The 26,732-nt window shown below is 44.1% G+C and overlaps 1 protein-coding gene across 6 annotated transcripts in view; it reads right to left on the bottom strand.

The window, feature by feature from the left end:
• The window catches only part of LOC121705541 (F-actin-uncapping protein LRRC16A-like), a 66,294-nt gene that overhangs the window by 9,873 nt on the left and 29,689 nt on the right, over nt 1-26,732 (bottom strand). For 2 of the 6 annotated variants that reach the window (XM_042086568.1, XM_042086574.1), the window contains exons 8-31: nt 26,284-26,357; nt 26,043-26,118; nt 23,629-23,733; nt 22,972-23,060; nt 22,551-22,645; nt 21,576-21,662; nt 19,474-19,577; nt 18,276-18,353; nt 17,569-17,645; nt 15,989-16,093; nt 15,616-15,685; nt 13,883-13,894; nt 13,225-13,306; nt 13,021-13,120; nt 12,719-12,773; nt 10,798-10,970; nt 10,451-10,519; nt 7,745-7,838; nt 7,423-7,521; nt 6,866-6,997; nt 6,367-6,498; nt 3,911-4,086; nt 3,041-3,128; nt 2,719-2,859 (exon numbers count right to left, since the gene is read on the bottom strand). In XM_042086568.1, coding sequence (XP_041942502.1) covers nt 2,719-2,859; nt 3,041-3,128; nt 3,911-4,086; nt 6,367-6,498; nt 6,866-6,997; nt 7,423-7,521; nt 7,745-7,838; nt 10,451-10,519; nt 10,798-10,970; nt 12,719-12,773; nt 13,021-13,120; nt 13,225-13,306; nt 13,883-13,894; nt 15,616-15,685; nt 15,989-16,093; nt 17,569-17,645; nt 18,276-18,353; nt 19,474-19,577; nt 21,576-21,662; nt 22,551-22,645; nt 22,972-23,060; nt 23,629-23,733; nt 26,043-26,118; nt 26,284-26,357 — 2,313 coding nt within the window. The remainder of the gene's footprint in view (nt 1-2,718; nt 2,860-3,040; nt 3,129-3,910; nt 4,087-6,366; nt 6,499-6,865; nt 6,998-7,422; nt 7,522-7,744; nt 7,839-10,450; nt 10,520-10,797; nt 10,971-12,718; nt 12,774-13,020; nt 13,121-13,224; nt 13,307-13,882; nt 13,895-15,615; nt 15,686-15,988; nt 16,094-17,568; nt 17,646-18,275; nt 18,354-19,473; nt 19,578-21,575; nt 21,663-22,550; nt 22,646-22,971; nt 23,061-23,628; nt 23,734-26,042; nt 26,119-26,283; nt 26,358-26,732) is intronic. The other 4 variants (XM_042086570.1, XM_042086571.1, XM_042086572.1 and 1 more) reach the window with 4 other exon arrangements.

Here is a 26,732-nt window from a genome sequence, read left to right as displayed (position 1 = left end):
GAGAGAGAGAGAGAGAGAGAGAGAGAGAGAGAGAGAGAGAGAGTGTTCTCTGCTCTACAGGAGCAGGCCCATTATCCCTGTCCATCACCGTCCCTCTCAGCAGATAGCGTTTTATCAGCTGAGCAGAGCTTCACCCAGCAGCCGAACGACCTGCTGTCAAGTGGCCGAGGGATTGAGACGAGCCTCTTTTCATGCAGAGAGCGCGCGTGAGTCCTTGTGTGTTTCATGCTCTGTGTGTGTGTATGTGTGTGTGTGTTTGGTGTGTGTGGTGTGTGGTGTGTGGTGTGTGTGTGTGAGCACTCAAGGAGATTGGCCGTGAAGCCCTATTAGTGACACCTCAAACAAACCATCCTGCCGCAATCGGTAACCATGGATGCTCAGCATGCCATCACACTACAAGCCCCTCGGAGCCCACCCAGACGAGCTCTACCTGCAGCTCTCTGTCCACTTGGCTGATGGAACCCAGTGTGGGGGGGATGTTTATGCTCAAGCAGTCGAGAGAGAGAGATGATATTATGGACTCCTGCCAAGACACTGTCAGCTACCTGTCCTCTGCACTTAACTCTGGGTCACGTTAAATACGTCACTACTTTACAAAATGGACTGGACAAGGAGAAGGAGCAACTGCAGAGGACAGGCAGGGATTCACGCTGATGGAACAGGGCTACAAACATGGACAAAGTCCCAGAATGACAAGCAGCATTACATACAACAGGAAAACATGGGATCAGCAGCGAAGGGTTGGCACTGGAGCTACACGGTTAGCGTTAGCTTCCATTCTCAGTTGGGTTAGTGTGGGCACTGGGTTTGGCTCATAGGTGCATGGCATGACCAGGTGACAGGTGGAATGCATGTCTTTGGTTCCCATGTAAGGCAGTGGCAGCAAACACAGGCAGGCGTCTTGAACCCGCATCACAAGGCAGGCTCAGTATTGGGGGGGGGGGGGGGGGGCAGTGGGGGTAGCTGTGAGATGGCCAGAGTCCATCTCACCTTTGGGGCTCTCATCCATCACAGGGAGGGGAAGGAGGGAGTAAAAAACAACACACAGGCAGGCAGCCCATCAGAAGATGAGCTCTTCTGAAATCAATTCAGAGGTGGCATGGGGCCAGAAATGTCCATCTGTTTTGGGGGGACTGAACTGAACTGCCCACAGTGAGATTGAGACTGTGGGTCTGGACAGCTGTGGTCCTCTGTGATAATGACCGTGGCAGTGACCACTGACTGGCAGAGGTGCAGAGAGAAGAGCATTGAGAGAGAAAAGGACAGAGAGAAGAAAAAAGGACCTGAAGAGGAACCGAAAGAGAGAAGCGAGAAGGAGGAGTGAGATAATAAAAAAGGGAACAAAAGGCAGGAGAGAGGGAAAGACAGAAAAAAGCAATACTTACACTGGTACAGCACAGAGTCTCCAATGACGCAAAAGAATGGAACAGAGAAGGCAAATGGCAGAGAGAGAGATGAGGCAGAAAGAACGGAGCATGAGAAGAGAGGATTAATGAGACCTGGCAACATCTACTGCTAGTCCAGTCCCAGACAGAGAAAGAACCATAGAGGGAGAAAGATAGAGAGATAGATAGAGAGATAGAGAGAGAGAGAGAGAGATAGATACTTTATTGATCCCCAAGGAGAAATTCAAGAAAGAAAGAAAGAAAAAAAGTAGAAAGAGTTATAAGACCACTTTTAAAAGGCATCTGTGTGACAGAGACATCCACAAGGCACAGCAGACCTAACTTTGCTCTGTTGCCTTTGAGAGAAGAAATCATGGCCATGGCTGCTTTTTTCTTTAATGGCTTACAGCACCGTGGCACATAAAGTGTTTGCTGATGGCTTCATAAAAGTGGTTCACAGCAACAGGACACTTCCGTCCACCAATAAGAAATGAAAATGCAATCGTAAACAAACATGGTGCACAGAATGGAAAATAATTTCTGTCACACCACACATTACATGGTCTGGTACTGTTGGTCTTAAAGCCTCATGACAATTTTAATTTTTTTAGGACTACCTCCACAGCACTTAGATACGATGGCGATCATGTTAGTCTTTCCACTGAAAATATAATAAAAATAGTGCAAATTCCACTGCAAATGAAGAAAACATGATCTGAGATTTAAGCAAATTAAATGACTTTAAATGCTTGGTCCACCCACAGCACACAGCCCTGTACATCAATCACATCCAAAGAAGCAACACAAGGCTTTTACACGGTGAGAGAGCGAACACCATCTACCATCCTACGGGTGCACTTGTCCTTGTCACGTTTTCTCTATTCTGAGGCCGGGTGTGTGAGACTATAACACATCAACATTCATTACGGGATGGACTCATCACCCTCCCACAGGCCAGAGGGGACAGAACTCACTGTCCATCACAGGATAAACACTTCTAAATATCTAAACACACATGGTTGCTGACTCCCTTCCCTGATATACACAATTCAATGAATCAGCTACAGATTCATTCCACTCATATAATAATGTGAATGATAGTTCCTTCCTCTGTCAAACTTTATAATGTAGCTAACATGGAATTATGTAACTCATCAGTGCTCCCATGCACAATTAACCCAGAGCAGAGCTGGACAACATTTCAAAATGAATTCTCTTCAATCTCTTACGCAGAAGAGCCATTTTCGTTGCGTATACTATGAAAGAGAGCCCTTTCGATCTATATATCCATCTTGCTTTCAAGAAGGACGACTCTCGAGGAGAAGACACTCACCATGCAAGTCTCGAGATCATCCAGCCTCTCCCCCTCCATGAGCTCCATGGTGCCCCGTTTGGAGACCCTCTCCTCAGGCACATCCAGATCCAGAGAGCCCTGGCGCGTCAGTGCCTGCCCTTTCCTGGACAAGTGTTCAGCCTACGGAGGGGGGATAGCTTATTCATACTGAATATTGTATTAGAAACATAGAACATAGAGTCTATATCAAGTTTGACATGCATTCCAAAAAGATGATAGACTATATAACTTTTTTCGGCTTTACACAGGAGAGGTGTTATAATTCCTTGTGCTATAGGTAGGGGATTAACTACGTCCTTACCAGTGTGTGCTGGGAACCAGAGAGGGCCTCAAGTATCTCATCCACAACGCGGTCGGAGAGGAAGGAGGCCAGGCTCAGCTTCACCTCACTGCAGACACAGCAGACAACATCTGGCTTATTTGGCTTGCTTGTGTATGTGAATATGTGTACTGTATGTACGCACATACACAAATACACACATACATACAAATTCTATTTGTGGTGGTAGGTTTGCAGAATTAACTTGAATGCAACAGTTTTTAACAAATTAGTGCAGCGTGGTTATGATGCTAACCAGATTTAAGCACAATTTAGTACAACCTGGAAACTCATTGTGTGGTGGTCAATGTTGATATTGTGGTGGGCCGCCACAAATAAGTCAATTTATGGGAAACACTGCATACATTCATATGTACTGTATGTATGTATGTTATGCATGTATTCATTTTTTGTTTATTTGACATGGACATTGCACATTAATAAACATAATCCTATGACTGAAATGCCCATCAGAGCATTTCTCCTTACCCTGCAGGATATCTATACCAGAATAGCACGAACAAGGGCCCAAAATATTCTAAAAGACATTTCACACCCTGACCATGGACTGTTTAGACCACTGAGGTTAGGCAGACGTCTCTGTTCTCACATGGCTAAAACAGAAAGACTGAGGAGGAGTTTCTTTCCTCAAGCCACCCGCATCCTGAACACACATAAAACATACTACACTTTACTTTTTACCCCCCTTCTCTCTCAATCTTATTTATTAAATTATTTCTAAATCTTTCTTTCTTTATCCTTATAAAAGACACCTCTGCACAGGAAAGTTGAGCAGCTAAATGCCATTTCACTACATGTTTTACAAACAGTATTACAAACTGGACTACCCACCTGATCTTGTTGATGATGTCGATGCCTGACTGCTCCAGCAGGGTGTTCTTGACGAAGCTGCGGGGCACCACCATCTTGCCCATGCTGGCCTTCATCAGGTCCTGCCGCAGGTTGGCCTTCCGCATTACGTGCGGACACAGACCCTCTGCTGCGTCCACCATCGACTCCAGCAAACTCTGAAAACCAAACCATGTTTACGTCAGGACTCCAGCATCAGGTACTTGTGTGCATGAATATACATACAGTATGGGTCTGGGGGGTCCTGGAATTCTAAAAAATATTATTCAACTAAAATATTTCAAAATAATTTTCACACTAAATGCTTTGTTGTCTAAAACATGAATGAGTAAATAAAGAAACACTGAAGCTTGGGGGGGCGCTGTGGTGCACCTGGCTACAGCACCTCTACCACATCTGGGTCTCCTGATCCCTGGCTACACCTCAACCACATCTGGCTCTCCCGATCCCTGGCTACAGCACCTATATCACATCTGGGTCTCCCAATCCCTGGCTACAGCACCTCTACCACATATGGCTCTCCCAATCCCTGGCTACAGCACCTATATCACATCTGGGTCTCCCAATCCCTGGCTACAGCACCTCTACCACATCTGGGTCTCCCGATGCCTGGCTACAGCACCTATATCACATCTGGGTCTCCCGATCCCACTCCATCTCTCTCTCCCATCTCTCTCTCCCACTCACTTCACTGTCCTATCAATTTCAAGGCATAAAACAAAAGGCCAAAAAAATAACAAAAGAAAGCTAAGATGGAAAGATTTACCAGCTTAGCACTGGTGACACCTTATTTAAACTGTTTTGTAGAGTGTAGCCTACAGATGAGGTGTTTGTAACTACATACCGATGCCAGAGATGCCACAGCCCAGCTTGGTGATGTGTGTGATTGAGAGCATTTGATATTACGCTCTCTGCTTGTGACACCTAGTGAAACCACTCCAGTGAGCCCTCTGCATTGTCTGATATCCTCACAGATCAATGTGTCTAGCCAGGCTCGCTGGATGAGAGGCGGCTTATTTATACACCTGAGGCCCTCAGCCGTAAACAAGCCCACTGTGTGGAGATCAAGAGCAAACAAAGCTACCCTCACTGCTGGTAACACACACTCCCCCCCACACAAACACAACCGCCCCATCCCCTCCACACACACACACACACACACACACACAACAGCACGCTGAAACACATATTTCTAATTACCTGCTCTTTGAAAAAAAATTGCAGCTGATGATTAAAATAATTAAACAGCCAGACAGAGTGGCACCCTGCGAGTAATATGCTGCTGGTTCTGAACAACACTTTCAAATGATTATTACAGTCTGTACCAAACTGTAATATGCAGATATAAATATGCAGATTCTAAATGCTCTAAATCTAAAAAAAGAAATGAGATGCCTTCTATTTGCAGTCAGCGTATGAGCCGGCGGTTTTCAGGAATGCTGAGCTGCACTCCTTCCCATCAGTCTCTGGGAGGGGAGGGGGCATTTCCTCCCTGGCCAGCTCTCTCTGGGTGAGCCTGTGAAAGGCGCGTTTGTCTGGCCGGGGCTACGGCACACAGTGGCCTGTCTGTGCTCCCCTGCAGTCTGTGGCGCTGGCGCCGCAAACAAGGGAGACCGGAGCAGTGGACATCGCTCTCCACCACCAGAGCGGCCACTCTGCTCCGCTCCGCAACACAACACACCGGCCTCCTCCTTCTCTCTCCCTCACGGCTCATTAACGCCTCACGGAGAGGATGACGGACAGCCCCTCACGGCCAACAGCTACACATACACACAGGCCAGCAATTTACACACTGTACATATTTACTGAGTCTGGCTGTGTTGTGAGGTCAGTTTGAAAATGTTTGCTTGGCAGGGCATTGAAGGTTTGCCCCATACAGCGTCTTCTCCTGCCTTTCTCTCTCTCTCTCTCTCTCTCTCTCTCTCTCTCTCTCTCACACACTCACTTTATCCCTCTCCCTACCTCTCTTGCTCTCAAGCCCATGCTTTCTCGCTCTCCTTCTCTCCCTCTCTCCTTTTCTCCAGAGAAAGCGTTTGAAAACAGGGTCTGACAGCTTGGAGGGAGATATAGTTGGGAGTTTTATTCAGCCAGCCAATCTGACAGAGATGAATTGCACAGGCATCCAGGGCTGATGCAATTGTGCAACAATTCGAGTCCATTCCCAGGCCATTTCCCCAAAAGACTGTAGATCATCCAACTCGAAAAAAACGCCACCCAGGGTTAAATAACGATAAGCGAAACGATGTGATTGAAATTCAATTATTGTCTGTACACAAGGCCGTGGGATCGTAAAGATGTCATGAGATTTGAGAATTAGATTTATAGAAGTAAGGTGATAAAATACCCCCATCCACCACTACCACAATCCACCATATTCACTACTCCCTCTCCCCCACTGACTCCCCATGGCCTCCTCTGTGTCTGAATGCCATCGGTACCTGTAGCTGTTCATCCATGACCCGGGCCACCTCCCCCGCCATGGAGTCCAGCTTCTCCTGGATGGGCCCCACTGACGAGCCGTTCAGCTCCTCTCTGGAGATTGCCCCCAGCTGGTACAGGTTGGGCAGGAGCTGGCGGTGCGGAAGAAAAGGCTTTGATTTGAGCGATGGCGTACATGCAGATGCAAACCCCAGAGACAACACTACAATCATTGTTGCCACTTCAACTGGAATACATTGAGCAGGAACAGAGGGTCAAAAAATCACAAAAGCATAGCATCACAACATTTGACTACATCACATAGATGTTATGTACTGAGACTGTTATGTGATTGATACATCATTAAATATCACCAACATTTATATGTAAAGATAATACAGCATATGACACAAGGGCAAAGGAAAGGAAGTGGAAGAAGACCAGTGTTTATAGGTGTACCAAGACACATCATGGACTCTGACATGTGTACACTTGTAACTGGTCAGATTTCCTCCTTACTGTTTTAGAGTTTCTGGCGTCCTTCATCAGGTTCTCTGCGGTCTTGATATCCTCCATGACCGTGTCTGTCTCAGCAGAATTCCTTAATGAGTTGAGGTGGTCTTGGACTTTCACACAAATCTGGTCAATCATCTGAAGGAGAGAGAGAGAATGAGAGCAAGAGAGAGAGAGAGAGAGAAAGAGAGAAGGTTGATTCTGTGCATGGTTGCTTGCAGCAGCTTGCTGCTGAAGTACAGTCTTGCTTTTGTTTAAGCTAATGATACACACAAATGAACACATGTAACCAGTTGTGTGGTTGCCCAGTAAATCTGCTCATAAAGCTGCGCCATTTATCAACACCAAATTTCCCTCACGGGATCAAAAGAGTATATATACACTACTTAACACCCTGTGCTACCAGTGCTGTTTTAGCAATTCATATGAGGAATTCTTATACATTCTAGCATGTGTCATGAAACAAACAATTGTTCTGTGATCCAGACAATAATAATACATATAATAATATGAATTATTATTATTATTATTATTATTATTATTATTATTATTATAATTATAACCTGCTGCGTGGTTGTCGTGACGATGCCCTGCTGCAACCTGTAAGCTTGTTCTTGGAGGTATTTCCGGGTTTCATGGTTTCTGTACAGGTAATGCTCAATCTGTTTCAAGATGGGGAAGACAAAACATTTTCATTTTAGGATCTGATACCCTGGTCAGACATGGATAGATATGAACTGGCTTGCATACTGTCTGGTATACAATAGCTAGTTACAGGACAAGAAAGGTTAGTAGTAACTGAGTGCTTTCACAGATACATTTGAACACATAAATGGTCATGTCCTTCTTGCTGAAAGGCCTGGGTGAGATGTTGAGGTGCCACACCTTGAGCAGGGCATCCTCCGTCTTCTCTGGGCTGGCTTTGAGCGCCTGGGACGCGTCGATAATGGGGATGGGCATGAAGCGGATGGTGAAGTTCCTGTAGGGGGCAGCAGTGCATTCCTGTCAGACCACAGTCGGCAGAGCTAGACTTCTCTCTCTCATGACACATCCCCACAGGCATCACGTTAACAATACAGAGTACAGACAAACCCTAGAGATCGACTAACTAACACAACTTCATGAGCTGCATGGAGGAGAGTGAATAAGTGATTTTTGCCATCTGATGGACATTCACAGCTTAATGAATTCACTGAATAATCTGTGATTAATTAGACCAGGACCAGGCCAGGAGAGCAACACAAGACCGTATTCAACCCTTTCTTTATCTCCCCTCTTCATTTCTTCTGTCTTTTCTTCTATTTTTGACTCATTATGAATACTATTTGACAGACAACAGTCATCTCTCAGTGAAAAATCAGATGAGCTCCTCTAACAAAAAAAAACTCATCAGATCCATCTCAGCGGCGGCGGAGCGGGCAGATGAAATGAAATGAACCCATTTCACAGCCTAACTGTCTGGACTTGACATCATTAGAGGCGCGGGTGACCCTGTGAAAATGAGGCGTCTCCCCACCCCGCCACCCGCCAGCCGGACTCATCCCCATTCATGAGCTCTGGGGGCGGACAAGCAGGGAGCGGCTGATGAAGAGGCTCGCTCGGCACCCCCTCACCTGAGACACACCCAGGGCCCCATTAACGGCCTTATCACAGCAGCACCACCAGCAGCAGCAGAAGCAGTTAGGACACAATGATGCACTGTTTTCATCCCACCCACACTGACCTTTGACCTTGAGTGGTCTGAGGACAAACCCCTATCCAACGGTTGGAAATTAAACCAGCTATCCTACACATATTATACTTGAGTATAAGTGTCACCAATCTGCAATTACACAGTCATGAATCCCCACTAATAATTACTAAAAGTAAGCATGCCTAAGCCATGATGTGGGAAAGGTTAATCCTAAAGATAAGTCTGGCTTAACTTGGATTTAGCGCCATTATGAATATTAACATATACAACATATAGGTGAGAGAACAGTGAGCTGGACACATAGACAACATGGAAAAAATGCTAAGGTTTGGCTTCCTGTACTCTCTGCTGACTGACGGAACAATCTCTCCAGTTTCAGTACAGATGGAGGAAGAGTCCTCAGCAGCAGCCTGGCCGATGGCAATCCCTGAAGGCCCATCCCCCACCCCACCGCACCATTCCCATCCCCTCTCTTCTCCTCCCCTCCCCCTGTCTCCTGTCCCCAGGGTTCCCTCGCCTCGCCCCAGTCTCCTGACTGTACCACCACGGCAGCCTGGCACTCCACATCCATACTACCCCACCAACCCCAGCCTCCACTCCACTGGCTGGGCACAGAGAGACCCAGAGACTGGCACACAAACAGGCAGTTTTTTACTTCCACTTCTTCTGAATATCGTCTTCAAACATGTGTCTAGTGCACATGAAAACTCAACACACACAAACGAACGTGCTCACACACACACACACACACACCCTAACTTCTCTGGCCATCTCATAAATCTCTTGTAGTTGTCATACTCTGTGAGTGAAAACCCAACAGAAAGAGAACCCTGGTGTCCCATAGGAGAGGTCCTGCTTTCCTTCACCTCCTTTGCTCTTTCTCCATTTGATGTTTTTATTTATTTATTTGTTTGACTCACTATTTTATATATATTTTTGGCCTCAGTTGCTTCAATCGGAATCACAAAGAGCCAAATCTTCAGAGGTTCGCTTTCAACCCTCTCCCTGCTAGCCATCACTCTCAATCTCTTTTACACACACACACACACACACACACACACACACACACACAAACACACACACACACACACACACACACTAGAATATGTCAAAATGTAAACACGCAGAGAAACTAGAATATGTCAGAATGTAAACAAGCAGTAAAATAAATCAAATAAGGTCAAATATATTGTGATGTTTGCTAGTAAGTCATGTAAGCCATAAACACCAGACAACAAATAATCCACTAGCATTTCAAATGCATATCTAAAACTATATGCACAGGATGATTTCCTATTAAATGTCTCATTTTAATGAGACTCCTCCAATTTCTATATCCCAGACATTTTCTGCCCCCAATAAGCAAAGTTGAGGTAAAACATGGAAAGCACAATAGAGTGGACAAGACATCCGTCTTGATGGATCCTTAGCACTGAGTCCCTGATATGACTTACTAGTAGGCCCTAAGATATAAAACATCTGTAAACTGTAAACCATATGCATTTTATTCTGGACACAACAAAAATCTAAGAACAGGACATCCTTCAAATCCATGTGTTCTAAAAATTGGATACACTGAGCATGTCCTTGAGAACTGAGCCTACTTATTCAGATAAAACTTCCAAAACAAAACAAAAAAAGAAAACAAAAAGAACAATTGTGAATTGCACTTGAAAATCGTATTACATTTTCCCCCACTGAACAACTGCAACTGATACATCATCTACTAATGAATCTAATGAAGAGCTCGACCTCTTGATTAAACATTAAGCCATCTTTAGCCTCTCAGGCATTCTGCTAGTCTTCCACCTGATTATGTGATCAGAATGAAAGCATTGATGATTAGGCATCAGATCCTATATTCACACACACACACACACACACACACACACACTTACTTTTCCAGTGCAGCTGCCACATCCTGCAGGCCCTGTGGGCTGATATTGTTCCTGTCCCAGATGATAGTCCTTGAAGAGCAAAATGTTCATTAACAATACATGCAGCCATCACCATATTACTTAAAAGCAAGCCGACACATTATGAACCTTTGTGATGTTTAACAAATGATACCCTTCATTATTAATGCATCCACTCAAAAGCTCTATTTATCCATGTTATGACGGCCCCTGTGTATCACACAATCTAGTAGACTTCCAACATATAGTTCACTTGAAATAACTTGAGCAGATCTTCTCACCGCAGTATACTCTTGGTTATCAAAATATTCAAATAGGGGAAATCTCACCTAAGCTTGCTGTTTATCTGTAGCGCTTTAGCCAGCATCTTGGCACCCATGTCCCCCATGCCATTACCACTGATGTCCACCCGTGTCAGTGAGGTGTTGCTGCCCAGTGCATTCAGCACAATGGTCAGGTCTGTCTTCAGCTTGGAGTCCGCAAGGGACAGGGACGTTAGCGGCTGTAAAAACACGATTCACGTTAATTCAACGGAAGCAATTAAAGGTCATTCCTCAGGAAAGAAATGTCAGTGCTCCCATATCAATGTTCAGTAAAAAGAACAATTGTGTTTAAATGTAGATAAAGGATAAGGACTCTGGAGCCCCTAATTTGCACTTCCATGGAAACACAGATACACAAGGGCATGATGTAGTTGGTATGACAATATATAAGTTTTAGATTCCACAGAAATGAAATTCCACATTTTTCTAGAGATAAGCTGAGGTATTCAACATAGTGAAGCTAACATTTATTCTCTTCACCGTCTCCCACACAAAGACTCCACTTCCTCCCCTTCCCCTCCTCTCCACATGCTCGCTCTCTCCCTCCTCCTCTCTCTCTCTCTCTTTCTTTCTATCTCTTCCTCCTGGGGCCTAAAGACTGACAGGATTATTTTTGTCAAAGATTCTAACATTTCAGGATTTCCAGGACACCCGAATAGCAGCCAACTGAGCCTTTGTGAAGCAGAAATACCTGCGAGCTGAGCAGATGAGCATCTGTATGTGTGAGGTGAGCGTAGGGCAAGGCTGTTACAGCACCAGTGCGTTTAAAGTCTCAGGAATAAAGACAGGCTCACAGAGCTACCCAATCTGCCTTTCAGAAGGTATTTGCCAGCAGGAATTCAGCTTATGAATGAGGTTTGCCTTTTTGGCTCAAAGTAAAAGAGATTATGATTTAAGTAGCACTGCTACAATAACTGTCACAACTACAACTACTACTGGTGACGCAATGCCCAAATACCCTGTGTATGCAGAGCAAGATCTGCTAGTGGAACAGAGATGGAACATTCTTCATTGACCTACTTTAACCTTACACTGCTGTACTGACATTGAATATTTCTGGGCTTAAACCAAATCTAACAGCCTGATTAGATCTTATATTGGGGATGGATGGAGAGAATTACTCAATCATAAGTAGATAGAGAGAGAGAGAGAGAGAGAGAGAGAGACCGACGATCAACTGACAAACAGGTAGACAGACAAAAAGATAAAGATAAATAGATACTTCATTCATCCCGGAGGGTAAATTGTTGTTTTGCAGCAGTTCACAGCAAACACACAATTTAACACAACAGACATGAGGCATGAACACCATAAAAACAAACAGATAAACATTAACTGCTTTAGCATATATAAAAACAAATTGTATGAAAAAAAGATTTAGATATATCTCTAGCTGTTAAATCTAAAGCAGGATGTGCAATAATCTATGTGCCTGGCCAGAGGAAAGCACAAAATCCTGTATGTCTGCTCCCATACTGAAACCATGTATTGTTCGTTCCACAGAGATAGTAATGTGCATGAATTTAAATCAAAATACGTGAGGGCGCAGGAGGTAGCCATGTGTGTCCTGGTGGTAATTTCACTCAAATGTAGGCTTCAGAATACTCTTCAGATACACAGACCCAATTCAAATTAATGTTTAGGTGCAACACCCAGGCGTTATGGCCTTAATCATATAAAATCCTTATCACAGCATTTCAGCTATGCCCCCTCCCCATTACAAGAACCTGTCTCCTGTGTTTTAATACAGTACTGTAAACACATTTACAGCATAATATATCCCTTTGACTTCCCTTCACACCACGACAGCCACAAGGTTGCCGTCACTGTACCACTGCCTTTAGGCAGAAAGGATAAAAATGTCATGTATTGGTCACATGAAAATGGCCTAAGGCTGAGCAAATGGCATGTGACAGACGCATCTCACCGATTCCTCCTCCTGGATCATGTGCACCAGGTTGTCCAGGACAGCAGCCAGGTTTCTACACATGGGTGAGATAGCACAAACGCCATCAAGGCCAGCAGGGTCTTTGGTATGTTATTAGTACTTTATCTTACAGTAAACAAGCTTTGGGCAAAAAAACTAGAATTAAAAAAGAATTAGCCCCCTTAATAAAAGCATTATTGACAGCTAACTGCTTGATAAAAAAGATAAAAATCACAATAATAAACAATGCCACTAAGGTGCATTTATAAGGTCATAGACTTTCCTACATTCTTAGTACTCACTTTGACTTGATGTTGTTGAAATTCTTTCCTAAAGAGAGATGACGAATTGACCGGTTCTTGGCCAACCACACTAACAAGGTGGCCATATCAGAGTCAAGTCCTAGTGGTTTACAAGAGAGAAGATTAATCATTTATCAATCACGTTATTGGTTGAGCGATATGTCAGTCAATCACACAGGGCTGGCTTCTGATTGGCCCGCTCACCATTATCGGAGATATCCAGGCTGGAGATGTTGGGGATCTCAGCGATGCAGCCCTCCAGGATCTGAGAGCCTCCTGACCTCAGCTGTGCAAGGGGGAACCACATGACCACATATGACAACACATCACTGCAGCGCCCAGGCACCAGGGCAGAACCGAAGAACATCACAAGTCTTGTGCACACAGAAATAGTCACACCAACAAATTCACTCAAACAAATAAATATTGCCTGTGGACACAGGACAGGGGTGCAGTGCATTCTGTGAGATTCGGTGAAGTATAACCGGCAAAGTGCATGTGATCTGAACTATAGCGTCTATCCTCCTCTTGGCCAGGAGTGAATTGGTGCAAACCTTTAAACAGGTTATACCCCGAATTAGCCTAGGAATATGTAGAAATGTAATTTAATAATTATAAAAGCAGAATGTAGTCATTCAGGAATTTCTGTCCAAGACTAAATCAGTCTTTGTAATTGAATAATTGAACAAGTAGAATTATTTCATCAGTTATTGGTGTCCAAAAGAAGAAATGACCAGGGTCAAATTTGGAAGAAATGAAGGAGCAGTTGAATGAGGTATTCAATTATGTGAAGAAGAGAAACAGCCGAGGGAAGAGAGGGAGAGCAGAGCGGTCTGCGGTGTTTGAGAGCTGAGTTACTTACACAGTGGCCAAGCTTAGGAACGCGTTAAGAGGAAAGAGGGGAGGGGGGAGACAGATCAGCACGGCAAGCAGTTATACACAAACACACACACACACACAAACAAACAAACAAACAAACAAACAAACAAACAAACAAACAAAACACACAGACACAAAACATAAACAAATCAAAACACATACAAATAAGAACAAATACTGCCATGCATGTGTATGTGCATGTGACATATGCCCACCCACACTGACAGACACAGGCACAGACAGTGCAGCGCAGTCGGAGATTGTTAGACAATCAAACATGCTTCATCCAACTGCTTTGCTTTGGCCAAATATGGCCACTGATTGCAATGATTTAATTTTACTGTGAAAGATTTTACTGTCGTTTTCTAATGGTGTTTTAAGCTTATTTGCGTCTAATTAAGTTTTCAGCAAATTAGAAAGAAAGCATTACTGTGCCGATGGAAGGCTGAATTGAATGTGTGTGTGTGTGTGTGTGTGTGTGTGTGTGTGTGTGTGTGTGTGTGTGTGTGTGTCAGTGAATGTTTGTGGAAGAGAGAGTGGAGCCGGGTGAGAATGTGTGTGTGTGTGTGTTAGAAAAGAAAAAAAGAGTGTGAGACAAAGAGAAACAAAAAGAGTGAGAGAGTGAGAGCGAGAAAGAAAGAGAGAAAGAATATAAATTGAATTTTTCTCCTCTGGCTTAGCCATTGGCGACATTATGCATAAATGTCTCAGAGGAATGTCAAATATCTTTGTGAGGGAGTCAGAGCCGGACAGTGGGTGGTGAGGATTGCTCACGGGCCAGCATCAACCGCAACAAAATGACCCTCGGCCTGTTTGCACATGTACACTCATGGCTATTTAATTGTGCTGCATTTCTAATAGCTGACTGTGGTTGGGAGGAATCGTGACCCAGACTGCTTTCAAGTTTCACATCATTATGCGGATGGTTCTCAAATGATTTGATTCCAGAATACTTCCAATCCACTTTCTACATGCGATAGGAGATAAGGATTACGAAATAATGAATTTGAAGCCTCCTTCAATCTACACGGACCAGAAAATTGGAAATTTGTTCATTATACACATTTGAGTCACCGCCAGCAGATGGGTCCAGCTAACACTGATTGACTAACAGTAATTAAAATATGAACATAGGCTAACGGATAGAACACATGGTTGATAGTTTAATTGACAGTTCAAAAGGAATTTCCTGACAGACAAATTAACTGAGTATTACATGATAGAGGGTAGGCTATATGCTGATAGATGGGCCACTGGGCTAAAATTAACAATTACCATCTCTTAGGGTTTTTGTGATTGGCAGGCCGTGAAGATTAACAGGGTGGAAATACGCTGGCATAAGGCATTTAGGCTTTCCCTCTGATAAACATACTGCATCTCAGCTGAATACATATTCTGCATCAGTGCAGAATAAAGACGTATGCTGATAGGCTTTTAATCCACAGGTTTACAGCTGTAACATTTTTGTCTGATGCCTATTGATGCATCTCTGCTCAAAGAGTAATGTCACAGATTCATTCATTTTCATTCACTGTGGTATTTTCAGTTTTCACTATCCTCTCAATAGATTCAGAATTACCATTAGTCTTCAATAGTCTGAACACAAAAATGAAATTCATGTGTTGATTTTGCAATCCCAAATATGAATCTGATAATATCATAGGTAGGTTTTGAAAGATTACAATCAATAGGCAGTGTCAATGGGCAGTGTCTTACCTCACAGCAGCTAAGATCTAATGAAACCTCTTTGACATTTGAGTTACTGGCTAGACCCAGGAGAAGAGCTCTGGAAAAGAAACAAGCGTTTAGTAGGAATGTAAATCTGGGCACAGATTAACTAGTCGGCCAAATGTTGAACAGCTCAAATAGCAGAGCTACAGTGGATGTTTAACAATGGAGCTAACAGTGAAATACACAACTTGAAGATTTGTTATAAACTTTAAACTTTTTGTTTTTTTCAAGGACACACACTGAAATTGTACCGTAATACAATAACAACACAATACAATGTAATCAAAAGACTCCAAATTGGCTCCTCAGAACTCGCATACGTTTCCAGAGGTAACAGAGACGAAGAGAGGGGACTCACTTTAAGGCCTCTGGTGGTAGTTTAGTTCCAGACACGTTGACACTGCTCAGGACCATGGCACTGCTGAAGAAGTGCTTAAATGCAGGAGGAATGTCCTTCCCCTTCCTGTGAACAGTCAACAGTCAACTTTCATCGTCAGAAGAGTAAACATTTCCATTTATTTGTCGATATAGCAGCCTCGTCTGATTTTCAAAGCAGCTTCTGTACATGTGTACATTCTGTACTTATGTGTGGCCTGATTCCAAAAAAGATATGTATTTTTAGAGTTCACAATGTTTGGTTTGCAAAACATGTCTTGTTTGATCAAGGTTTCTTTGAAGATGCATGGCCGACCAACCCTGTCTTCCCCCTCCCCCACATCTCCCATCACACCACGATAGACATCATGTGTAAACACATTTACACGTTTCACACACACCCCAACCCAGCCAACCCTGCTGGTGTGAGGAGGAGCATCACATGCCTGCTCTGTTAGAGGGCCTTGCAGACAGACCGGCCATCCGTGTCATTTCAAATCATCATCACATGAGGTCAGCAGCCTCACTCATGTGTTTACTTTCACTAAGAGAACAGTGGTCTGCGCTTACACGCCGAATCCGACACCAATTCAATATATTGAGCACTTTGGCAACCGTGTCAAAGGTCAGCCCACAATTAGGCCATATTAGGCAGGAGGACTCATCTCCTTTCCCTCATTCCCTGCCATCTGTCTGCCATAATATATACATTATATTCATTATATGTAAACATCCCATCCAGCTCTTTCAACCAGTCTGGTATGGTTTAAATTGATATGGCTTATGGCTTAGAGTGGTACCACTAGAGCTCTACTGGAGGTACCTCTACTCACACTACTTTTCTCATTACTCAGGGAGTCTGGCACTTGGAAGGTCTTATTTGGCTCAATGTAATCTAAGGCTAGCCTGGATATCATCATGGTGTTTGCACATTTCTGTCGTACAGCAGAGTCAGCAGTACATGAGTGCAGATGACCAGAGAGGGCAAAGGAACTGGACTGGGGTGAATGAATCTACACGCATCACCAGTCCTGCTGACCTCTCCCTGCATCAGCACAAGGACTGAGCTGAGCTCAACATGGATCCAGACTGACTTCCAGTACATACATCCAACATTTGTGACAATCAATTCTGACAAAAACACACCCACCCTTTCTATATTGATGGTACCATCACCATAACCATGGTGGTGTCATTCAGATAGCATTGAACAGATGTAGCAGCAGAATGCTAAAACGAGATCAGCAAAGAAAAGCCTACATGGAGATGTTTGAGACTACACGATTTAATTAGGCAAGGGATACACACCACAGACAAATCTGAATGACAGAGCAAAAAAGATGAGCAAATTTGGCAAATTTAAGGACTAAGATTAACTAGGACATCTGTAATAAAGTCCCCATGTTTGTCTGTGTATGAGCACATCTGTGTTTCTCCATGTGTGTGTGTATATATATAAGGGTGACCATTTATTTATGAATAAGCTGTTTATTATCTAGTCCTTAATCATATATGGTTGTGTATGCGTGTTCCTTTTAATATACAAACTATTCCATTGCTTACCTATGGGGGAAGATTCCCTTGGACATGTTGAGCACCGAGAGGTGCTGTACTGACCCTCTGAGCAGAGCAGAACAGACCTGAAGGACAGACAGACATCCTCGGTGATGATCATTCATATCAACGATTTCATGAGTTCATTATTATTCACCCATCAGTAAAGACACTCATAGAGCATTGCGAGCATCTGTCATACACCGACAGACTGTAATGAAAAGCTTGTGAATAGAGGTCAGAGAGGCCAGTCAGCAAGTAGAACCATCAAGTAATTTGTCAAATGTTTTCTGTAGGCAGTAAGACATGTAATCCAGTATTTCAAAAGCATAATTGTAATGGGATCTGGGGAAACCTATCACATGGTGAAATCAAAAATCCTTGATTACTGCTCCGTTTCAACCCTCACTGGTGAAATTTCACCAACTTAAGATTCTAATACAATCCTAGCAACATCCTGGATACCGTCCCCTAGCAACATCCTGGATACTATCCTACCAACATACTGGATGTTGCTAAAATAGTATCAGAATCTTAAGTTGGTGAAATTTCACCATGTGTTGGGTTTTCCCAGGCACAATTTACACAGACACATCACTGCATAAAAAAAAGTATCTATCTATTTATCTATCTATCTATCTATCTATCTATCTATCTATCTATCTATCTAATTTTTAACACCCAAATCTCCATGATTATGAAACAACATGACTCACCAGGTCAAGTGAACAGTCAGTATTGGAAAGGTCCAGTGTGGCCAAGCTGTTTGGTTGGCCAAGGAAGTTGTAAAAATTCTTCACAGAAAAAAGAGAGAGTGAGAGAGTGAGAGACAGACAAACATCAGAGGCACAAGTGATATTTTCTAAGACATGATTGACTGCAGATTAAAACCCAGGAACCGCTGATCATGGTCAGCCCATCCGCATGAGGTCAAGATCTACAACCACAGGAGCGCGGAGGTCATCTGTGAGTAACGGCCATGTTTTATCTGAACAAAGACAGATGTTTCCTCCACTCTCTCTCCGTGTCCAGCATGAGAGGAGGGGAAAAGAAAGCCCCCACCCCACTGGCCATCAATCAGGCACGACAGCAACCACACTCTCTGCCCTTCGAACAACCCTCCTGGTGGTACTGACGGACTGCTGGTCGGTGGCTCTGCGGCTGCAAACGTCCAGCCCCCCCACACTGAGGTCAGCGGTGACTTCAGGAGCGAAGGAAAAAGCCCTGCTGATTTATATATGTAGCTGTCTGGCCAGTCGGCCCACACACAGACCAGCGCCTCTCTGGACACACAGACTGGCCACCATGTGGCTCTGTGCACGCAGGGGAATCAATGTGCTGCTATTGACATGGGCATTAGTATGGGATGAGTGTTACTGCCTGCACGTGTGAGCCATGATTCTCATTCCTCACTACGGATGCCCTCTCAGTAGGAGAACATTATATGCTATGTCAATTCAGATGTATGTGTATGTGTGTTTCTACATGCACTTTATGTATATATTATTTATGTAGTGTCAGGTTTTGACTATATTACATCTATATATATCAGGGTTGTGCACAATTCAAATTGCAATTCTGCTTCCTGTTTGCTACCTCAATTGAAATGCAAGTGAAATTCAAGAATTGAATTGGAATTTAAGAGCCAGTTTCAATTCAATTCTGGAATTTTGCACAAGCCTGATATATATACAGTATATATATATATATATATATATATATATATATATATATATATATATATATATATATATATATATATATATATATATATATATATATATATATATATATATATATATCTTCTATTAGGAGAGAGATGTCTTACCACAATGTAAATACATATTTGTGCCTGTTTACTACACACACACACACGCACGGACAGACAGAGCTTTTGGGAGAGGGGGTACCTACCGTGAGGTCGTCCCCCCGCAGAATGTTCCCTGAGAGGTCGAGGTGGGTGAGGGTGCTGGGGATGGACTGGTTGGCACTGAGTGACTGGGCAAGGCTATTCACCCCTAGGGGAGAGGGACGGCCACACAGACAAAGAGCCAAAGGATTAGACACCAACATGGTCGCTCTGAGGCTAAACAAATCAGGCAAACGGCACACCAGCAGCAACTATTGTTGAGTGAGTCACTTTGCTTGGGGGAAAATGCACAATGTATAACATGCACTGAATACAGCCTCAGTTTTAAACAAATCAATCCAACATTACACATGCACCATATACTACAGTATATGCAAAATTATACATACACAATTGGAGGTGTAATCATGTAAGTACATGCACACACAAAGAGAAAGAGGGAAAGAAAACAAATGAATGAAAGACACAAAAAAGGAGTCTCAGTAGGGAGAGTAGCAGGAGAATACCATGAATATTTCAGTCCCAGGAAAGCCTGTAGCTGTGGTTAATAGAGTTGCTGAGGAGGCTTCCTGCTGCCTTTGACATTTCCTTAAAAAGGGCTCCCAGGACTTTAATTGGTTTATTGAGAATAGCCCGCATTCATCACAATAACGTCTAGCCGAGATACTTGTGAAAAGTGATGACTTGTTCTCAGCCACATGTGAAGACCAGAATAAAAAAAAAGACTTCTCCACTCCCCCACTCACTCATTCACTCACTCCTCACTCCACTTGTCTATTGAAGCTGGGCATCTTCATCGTATAAACTGAGCTGCTGATGGCCAGCAGCAGCCTGAAAGGACTACTGTGAAGCACACTGAATTCTGGACTAATTCGATTGATTCAAGTGCATTTGTTCAGTGCTTCTTACAGACACGGCCTCAAAGAGCAGCAGAGGACAAAACGTCCCTGAGAAGCAAAAGGACCGATGTGGCGTCCCTGACAGCTCCATGCTTAGCCGGAGTTTATTAAAGTAAAGGTATATTTTGCACACCGAATGTAAATGAAATCAAATGTGAGTAATACTCACTTTAGAAGTAAGGCATTCATTTCTGCTAGGCATATTGTGTGCATTTAAATAAAAGTCTACCTGGGTCCATCTGCATAAAAAGCCACCGATGTCTTCATATTAAACTCTAATCGCCGGGTAGAGCCACTCGCCTCCCCCACTCTCTCTTCTGATCACCCTCATTTCACACATCTGCATGTCCTACAGGCTGCCTCTCAGACTTCATTTCACTCATCGGATAATATCACACATCCAGCAGATAGCTCCAGGTAATTGCCACACAGACACTGTTCTCAAATAACAACAAATTAGAATTAGAAGTCCCAATTTATTCTAGAAATTAAACAGCAGTGCAGGGAGACCTCTAATTTGCATACTATTTATTTACATACTATGATATCACCCATTATGGATTATGAAGACAACATCGATATGTCTTCCCACTGGTGATTTTAGGTATAATGTACATGCTAACTATACACACCCACACACTATTGCACGGAATCTTCAAGGTTCTGGATTATTTTAGGGGTTTTAAAAGTCAAGTTCACTTTTCCGCCATAAATGACACAGAGTCCAGTCCACCTGTCAGTCATCTGCAGTCGACTCCAGGAACAGAGTGGAGATGTGCAATGGCTCGCTCATTAGGATGAAACTCACAGTCATGTCAGGAGAGCCCATTCATTAGCACCTCATTAACCTCCCTCAGCAGCCAGGGAGAGACACAGAGACTAGCACACACACACACACACACACACAGCTGAGGAGAGGTGTGAGCTCGGGGAGGAACAGACAGACACAGAGAGAGAGAGAGAGAGAGAAAGAAAGAGAGTGAGAAAGACAGAGAGAGAACTCCCAGCTCATTTAACTGAGCCTTTAACACAGACCAAAGAATCAAGCTGTGCAGCAGAGCAGCCTCAGCGCTCAGCTCTGTAGTTCTGCTGTAGAGAGAGAGTCAGGCCAACCCCCAAATGTTAAGTAGCTTCCAAAGACCTACCGCTAAGGAGATTCAGCTACGGAGTGGCTAAGAAGGATTTACACTCCAAAGGCATTTCCCTGGTTTTGAAGTGGAGGCCCGATAATGGCCATCTGACCGTACCTTTGGGTGACAGTGAGGTTTTGGAGAAATTGAGATGTGTGAGGCCCTTGCGGAGTTTGGCAAACTGGGCACCCAACGAGGCGATTCCTGGCAGTGGACAGAAAAAGAATGGATATAAAGTAAACAAAAATCTTATCTATTCAAAATGATGCATTAATGACAACCTTCCCTAATATGATACATATGGGTGGGTTTAAATTGCTACTGCTTAGCAAACAGTGGATTGTTGGATTCCAGTTCGTCAACATGATGAGACATAACTATGACTCCACAGCGTATTCTCTCCTCTCTCTCTCCTCCCTCTCCTTAGCAGGCAGTTGTGTCTGCCCCACTACCTGCCATTGCTGCATGTCTGCCTCCCGTCTGCCTTCAGCTCAAAAGATATTCCCTCTTTTTATCTCTCTCTCTCTCTCTCTCTCTCTCTCTCTCTCTCTCTCTCTCCTTTTTGCAGACGTGGTTTTCATACAGAGTCCAGACTCAAAGGCACTGGCAGCCCAGTGGAGAGTGGATTGGAGGCCTGGACAGTCTGATGCATGTTATATGAGGAGAGAGCTACGGTCTGCAGTCAAGGGCTGGGCACATACTCTGTTACGGTCACATGAAACATTTAAACTTCACAACAGTTTGGGGAGTTTTTGGGGACAATCCAGCATCTGTAGAGAATTGCAGTTGCACAATTCCCAGTCAGCCTGATTGAATATTTCTTAATATTTAAATTCCTTATGGATGGGTGGGAACTTAGATGCAACACCATATAATATAATATTCAGTTCATTTATGAGATCATTTAGAAATTAAATTCAAGAATATCATTAAGTATAAATGAATGTTATGAATACCAGTAATACACAACTGAATATTCACACTAAAGACCTAAATCAGACATTTGAGGATACATGCTATTCTACTGTATGTATTTAAACAGACCAAAAATGAAAATGGCATGCACTGCATTGCTTAATTAAATTCACCCACCTCTGTCCTCCAGTGGGTTGTTGGCAAGGTTTAGAGTTTGGAGCCCTGAGTTGGAGTTCTGGGCCAGCGCATTAGCCAGCTTCTGTGCAAAGTCCCTTCAGGCCAGAAAGGCAGCAAGAGGAGAAAGACAAAAGAGAGAAAAAAAAACAAAGATGTGAGAGAGAGAGAGAGAAATTGAGAGACGCCGTTATTTATGCGTGTTGATGTGTTGTATCTGTACATGTTGTGATTAAATTATAAAACAACTGCTTTGACAATAAAAGTGCATTTGTCATGGCCAAATGAAGGACTACTGCATTTAAATTTGATAGACATGCATAGAGCAGAGACAACGATACATGTATATCTGTTAGAAAACTGTTATGCTTCCATCTTAAAGATAACTGAGGGATGTGAGTGATGTAGGTGTGACCCAACTCACGTCTTGAGTCCGGCGTTGTCCAGCACTAGCTCCTCCAGGCGACTGGACCGGGCCACCACCCTCAGAATCTGCTCGCACACGTCTGCAGACTGGATGGGACACACAGAGCACACTCAGAATGAGAGGAACAATTCCAGGACCACACACACACACACACACCTCACCGCAAAACAAACAGGGTGCATTTGTTAACTACATGCTTTTGCAAGAGGATGAGATCAAAAGGATGGGAAGACATAAGGAGTTAATGCGGCTTGAGAATAGCCAATGTAAGGATAGCAATAGTAACACAGGTTACTGTGAACAGAACATACACAGTGTGTGAACTCGATCTAAACTTAACGACTTTGTAGAGACAGTGGTTTGGCCAGCACGGGATGTGTTCTCAGGCACACTAACCACAGCGGCGCCTGATCACCATGGCATAGCTGCTAGCCGCTAGCAGTTTGCTACCCCCACTACGGATGCCCAATGATGATCCCCCTTATGTGACTTCCAACATCGCAAATCAAAACGTTGTCCCAGGACACCCGAGGGAGAGTGAAAAATAGTGACATCAAGACCCCAGTGGTGTCTGCCATCAGTGACGTGAGTTAAAGGAAGTGGTGTGTGTGTGTGTGTGGGGGGGGGGGGGTCGCGACTGAGACTGTTGTTTACTCTGGGACTGGTTCCGTTGCAGAGTGTGGAGGCCGGAAGGCCGAGGGTAGTCAAAACACTCCGAATGCCGGAGCTGGAGGAAGGAGGCGGGGGCGAGGGGTTCTGCTGGAGCCCAGAGACAAAAATAAATTGGGGTTAGATTAAAAATTTAAGTCTGACGAGCTCCTCTGACCCAATTCTTCGGCTGGGCCCGTCTCAGTCTCTCTCCCAGCTCTGCCGAAGACATCCTCGTCTATCTAACCAGGCCATCTTACACACACACACACACACACACACACATCCATCCCCCCACTAGCCCCTTGTTTAAATGTTGTTGTATGCTCCATACACATCCCATTATGTCTCTTTCATTAGCCTGGCTAATTGTTTGTGGCCAGCCAGTGCATGACAATGCGGTATTGTGTGGGGGCCTGCTGCAGTGTCCTCTCAGCGGGCAGCAGGAGGGAGTCAGGGCAGAGAACGGGCCCGAGGAGGGAGGGGGGGAGGGTGCTGGGTCACGAGACCGGTGGTGTGGGCGTCCGCAGAGGAATGTGGAGAGGGGGCCGGTGAAGGAGGATGGTCGGCACCGATACACACCACAGCTCCACTCCGCTCAGCTCGACACACAACAGTGAGAGGGCAGTCACACACACACACACACACACACAGATGAATACATGCAGACACACACACAAACACACTACATTGACCAGAGGCAAAGAGACATCTCAACAGAATAATGGGGCATTCAGAATGCATTAGTGAGCGAGGCTCCATGGATATTTCCCATTTGAATCTCTAGAGTACCTCATAGTCTTGTTCCTTTTTATTTGTTGCCGTTATTGATGCTGAAGATGGTAATCACTTCATTACATCCTGCTTCCAATTCTGTGTGTTATTTTTGGATTTGTGGTCTGTATTAGTTTGCGTCTATGTTTTGTTTTTTGTGTCATCATATGTGGATATTGCTAGGTTTCGCCCTAATAAGCAGCTCTGGCACAAAACTGGAAACAGTGACAAAGTCATGCAGTAAACAAATGGACAATAACCACTCTCTCACTCTTCTCTTTCCCTCTCTCTCTCTCTCCCTCCCTCTCTCTCTCCCTCACTCTCACTCTCCCTCACTCTCACTCTCCCTCACTCTCACTCTCCCTCACTCTCACTCTCACACACACACACACACACACACACACACACACACACACACACACACACACACACACACACACACACACACACTAACACTAACAAAACCGCCCTGTCTTGCACAAGGTATTCCAGCACAAACCCACCCACACGGACACACACAAAGACAAAGAGAAACACGGCAGGGGCGTCACGGCTTCCAAGAGATGAGTATCACTGGCTCATTGCCACACATTAATCCATTGCACACATTAATACATTTGAATTGGTGCCAATGAATCACCCACTAGACTTGCCGATAAAGCAATTTGGGTTCCGATTTAATGCCACTCTCACTCTCCCTCTCTGTCAGCCAACCCACCCCCCCCTCCCTCACCTAAATCCCTTCTTTGTTTTTCTTCCTATCCTGCATCACTCTCTTATCCCAAGATGGGAATTCAAACCCCCATAATGAGGTGCACTGTGTTTTTGGCAGGGATTTGAGAGAGATGCCGCTTGCATTAATCAGGACAGGTTGGCAGGAGCGCCAGCATCCTCATATCCGGCTCACATTCTTTGAGTGTTTTTCTCCAGCTGGTGCATCTGTGGGACTCAGTAACTCCGGCTCAGAACAAAATGTTGCTTATGTAGCCAAAAATGGCCACACACACACACACACACACACAATCTAATTATACAACTAGTACCAAACTACTGCTTTGAGCTTGGAATTCCCCATTAATCTGTGTAGTGTCCAGTCTGGGTTTTACACATCATTCCACCTATAAATGGGATCATCATGACTTTGTTGGTAAGGGATTTTGCCCACAATATGACAGACATCGCTTAGTTGTGCTTCATACACCATTTCATCAAATTGTGTAAACTGGCAGTAATTTCAGGCTTCTGAGTGATTAAACACTGCCCATTTACACTATGTGTGTGAGGAGATGACACTCATGGTCTCTATGGCGACGTAATCCTGCGGAGAGTGATGAATGGGAGCTGGTAAGAGGAACCTGCGCTTCCTCATCTGAGCACCTAAGCCTCTGGCCTCCCTCTCCTTCTGCGGCCAGCTAATCCTCATCAACCGAAGGACAGAATACCGGTGACACTACGATAACATATCCTCCAGCACCTGCCCGCTCCTACAGCCCATGTCCAGCCCAAGACTACAGCTTTAATTGAGGCGCTGTAATCGAGACGATTGACCGCTGGCATTCTGTGGGACTAGCGCTCTGAGTGAGTTATCAGTGCATCTAAAGGTGAACCTGCCAGGCCTGTCAGTCACGAGACCCAGATTAACTCACCAGTTTATAATCCTTGGTGGCGAGCTTTGTGAACCACTGGTTGTACTCCAGCACTGCAATAATAGCCACCAAATCCCTGGTGAAAGGAGACATTACACAAAATGAAAAAATGAAGACAGAAAGCACCTGGAAAAGATTACCTGCAGCCACGTTCTTGACTCTAATCCATTTTTCTTTTTGAAGATATGGTAACTGACAGGCACATGCGAGAGGAGGTAGAAACTACAGACGGGAACTTTACCTGTTCTCCAGGTGACTGAAATCCTGAAGATTGAGCTCTCGGGTGTCTTGGGTCAAATAGATTGTGTCTACATCCTGTTTTTATGTGACAATAACACAACCAATCAGGGATACAATTAATATAAAATATTAAATAACATACTTGTTCCCACTGTGAAAGATTATATACTATAGATACTAAATACTATAGATACTTATATTCTATAAAAACTAGATGATACTGCAGTACACAAAGCATATATATTCCTAGATAGAGTAGTACACAAAGCTTATATATTCCTAGACAGAGTAGTACACAAAGCCTATATATTCCGACTATTTGCAACGTTTTCCGATTCTGTGCATATCAATTAGGTTTCATGTTTGCAAAGCCGCTCCCTGGGGTCTGGGCAATGCTGCTGCTGCTGTTGCCATTGTGAGGGCAGCTGCAGCTTCAGCTGCATGAATCAA

Source organism: Alosa sapidissima, chromosome 3 (assembly GCF_018492685.1).
Source record: "Alosa sapidissima isolate fAloSap1 chromosome 3, fAloSap1.pri, whole genome shotgun sequence".
Taxonomy (NCBI): Eukaryota; Metazoa; Chordata; class Actinopteri; order Clupeiformes; family Clupeidae; genus Alosa; species Alosa sapidissima.
This window is presented reverse-complemented; position numbering and strand designations above follow the sequence as displayed.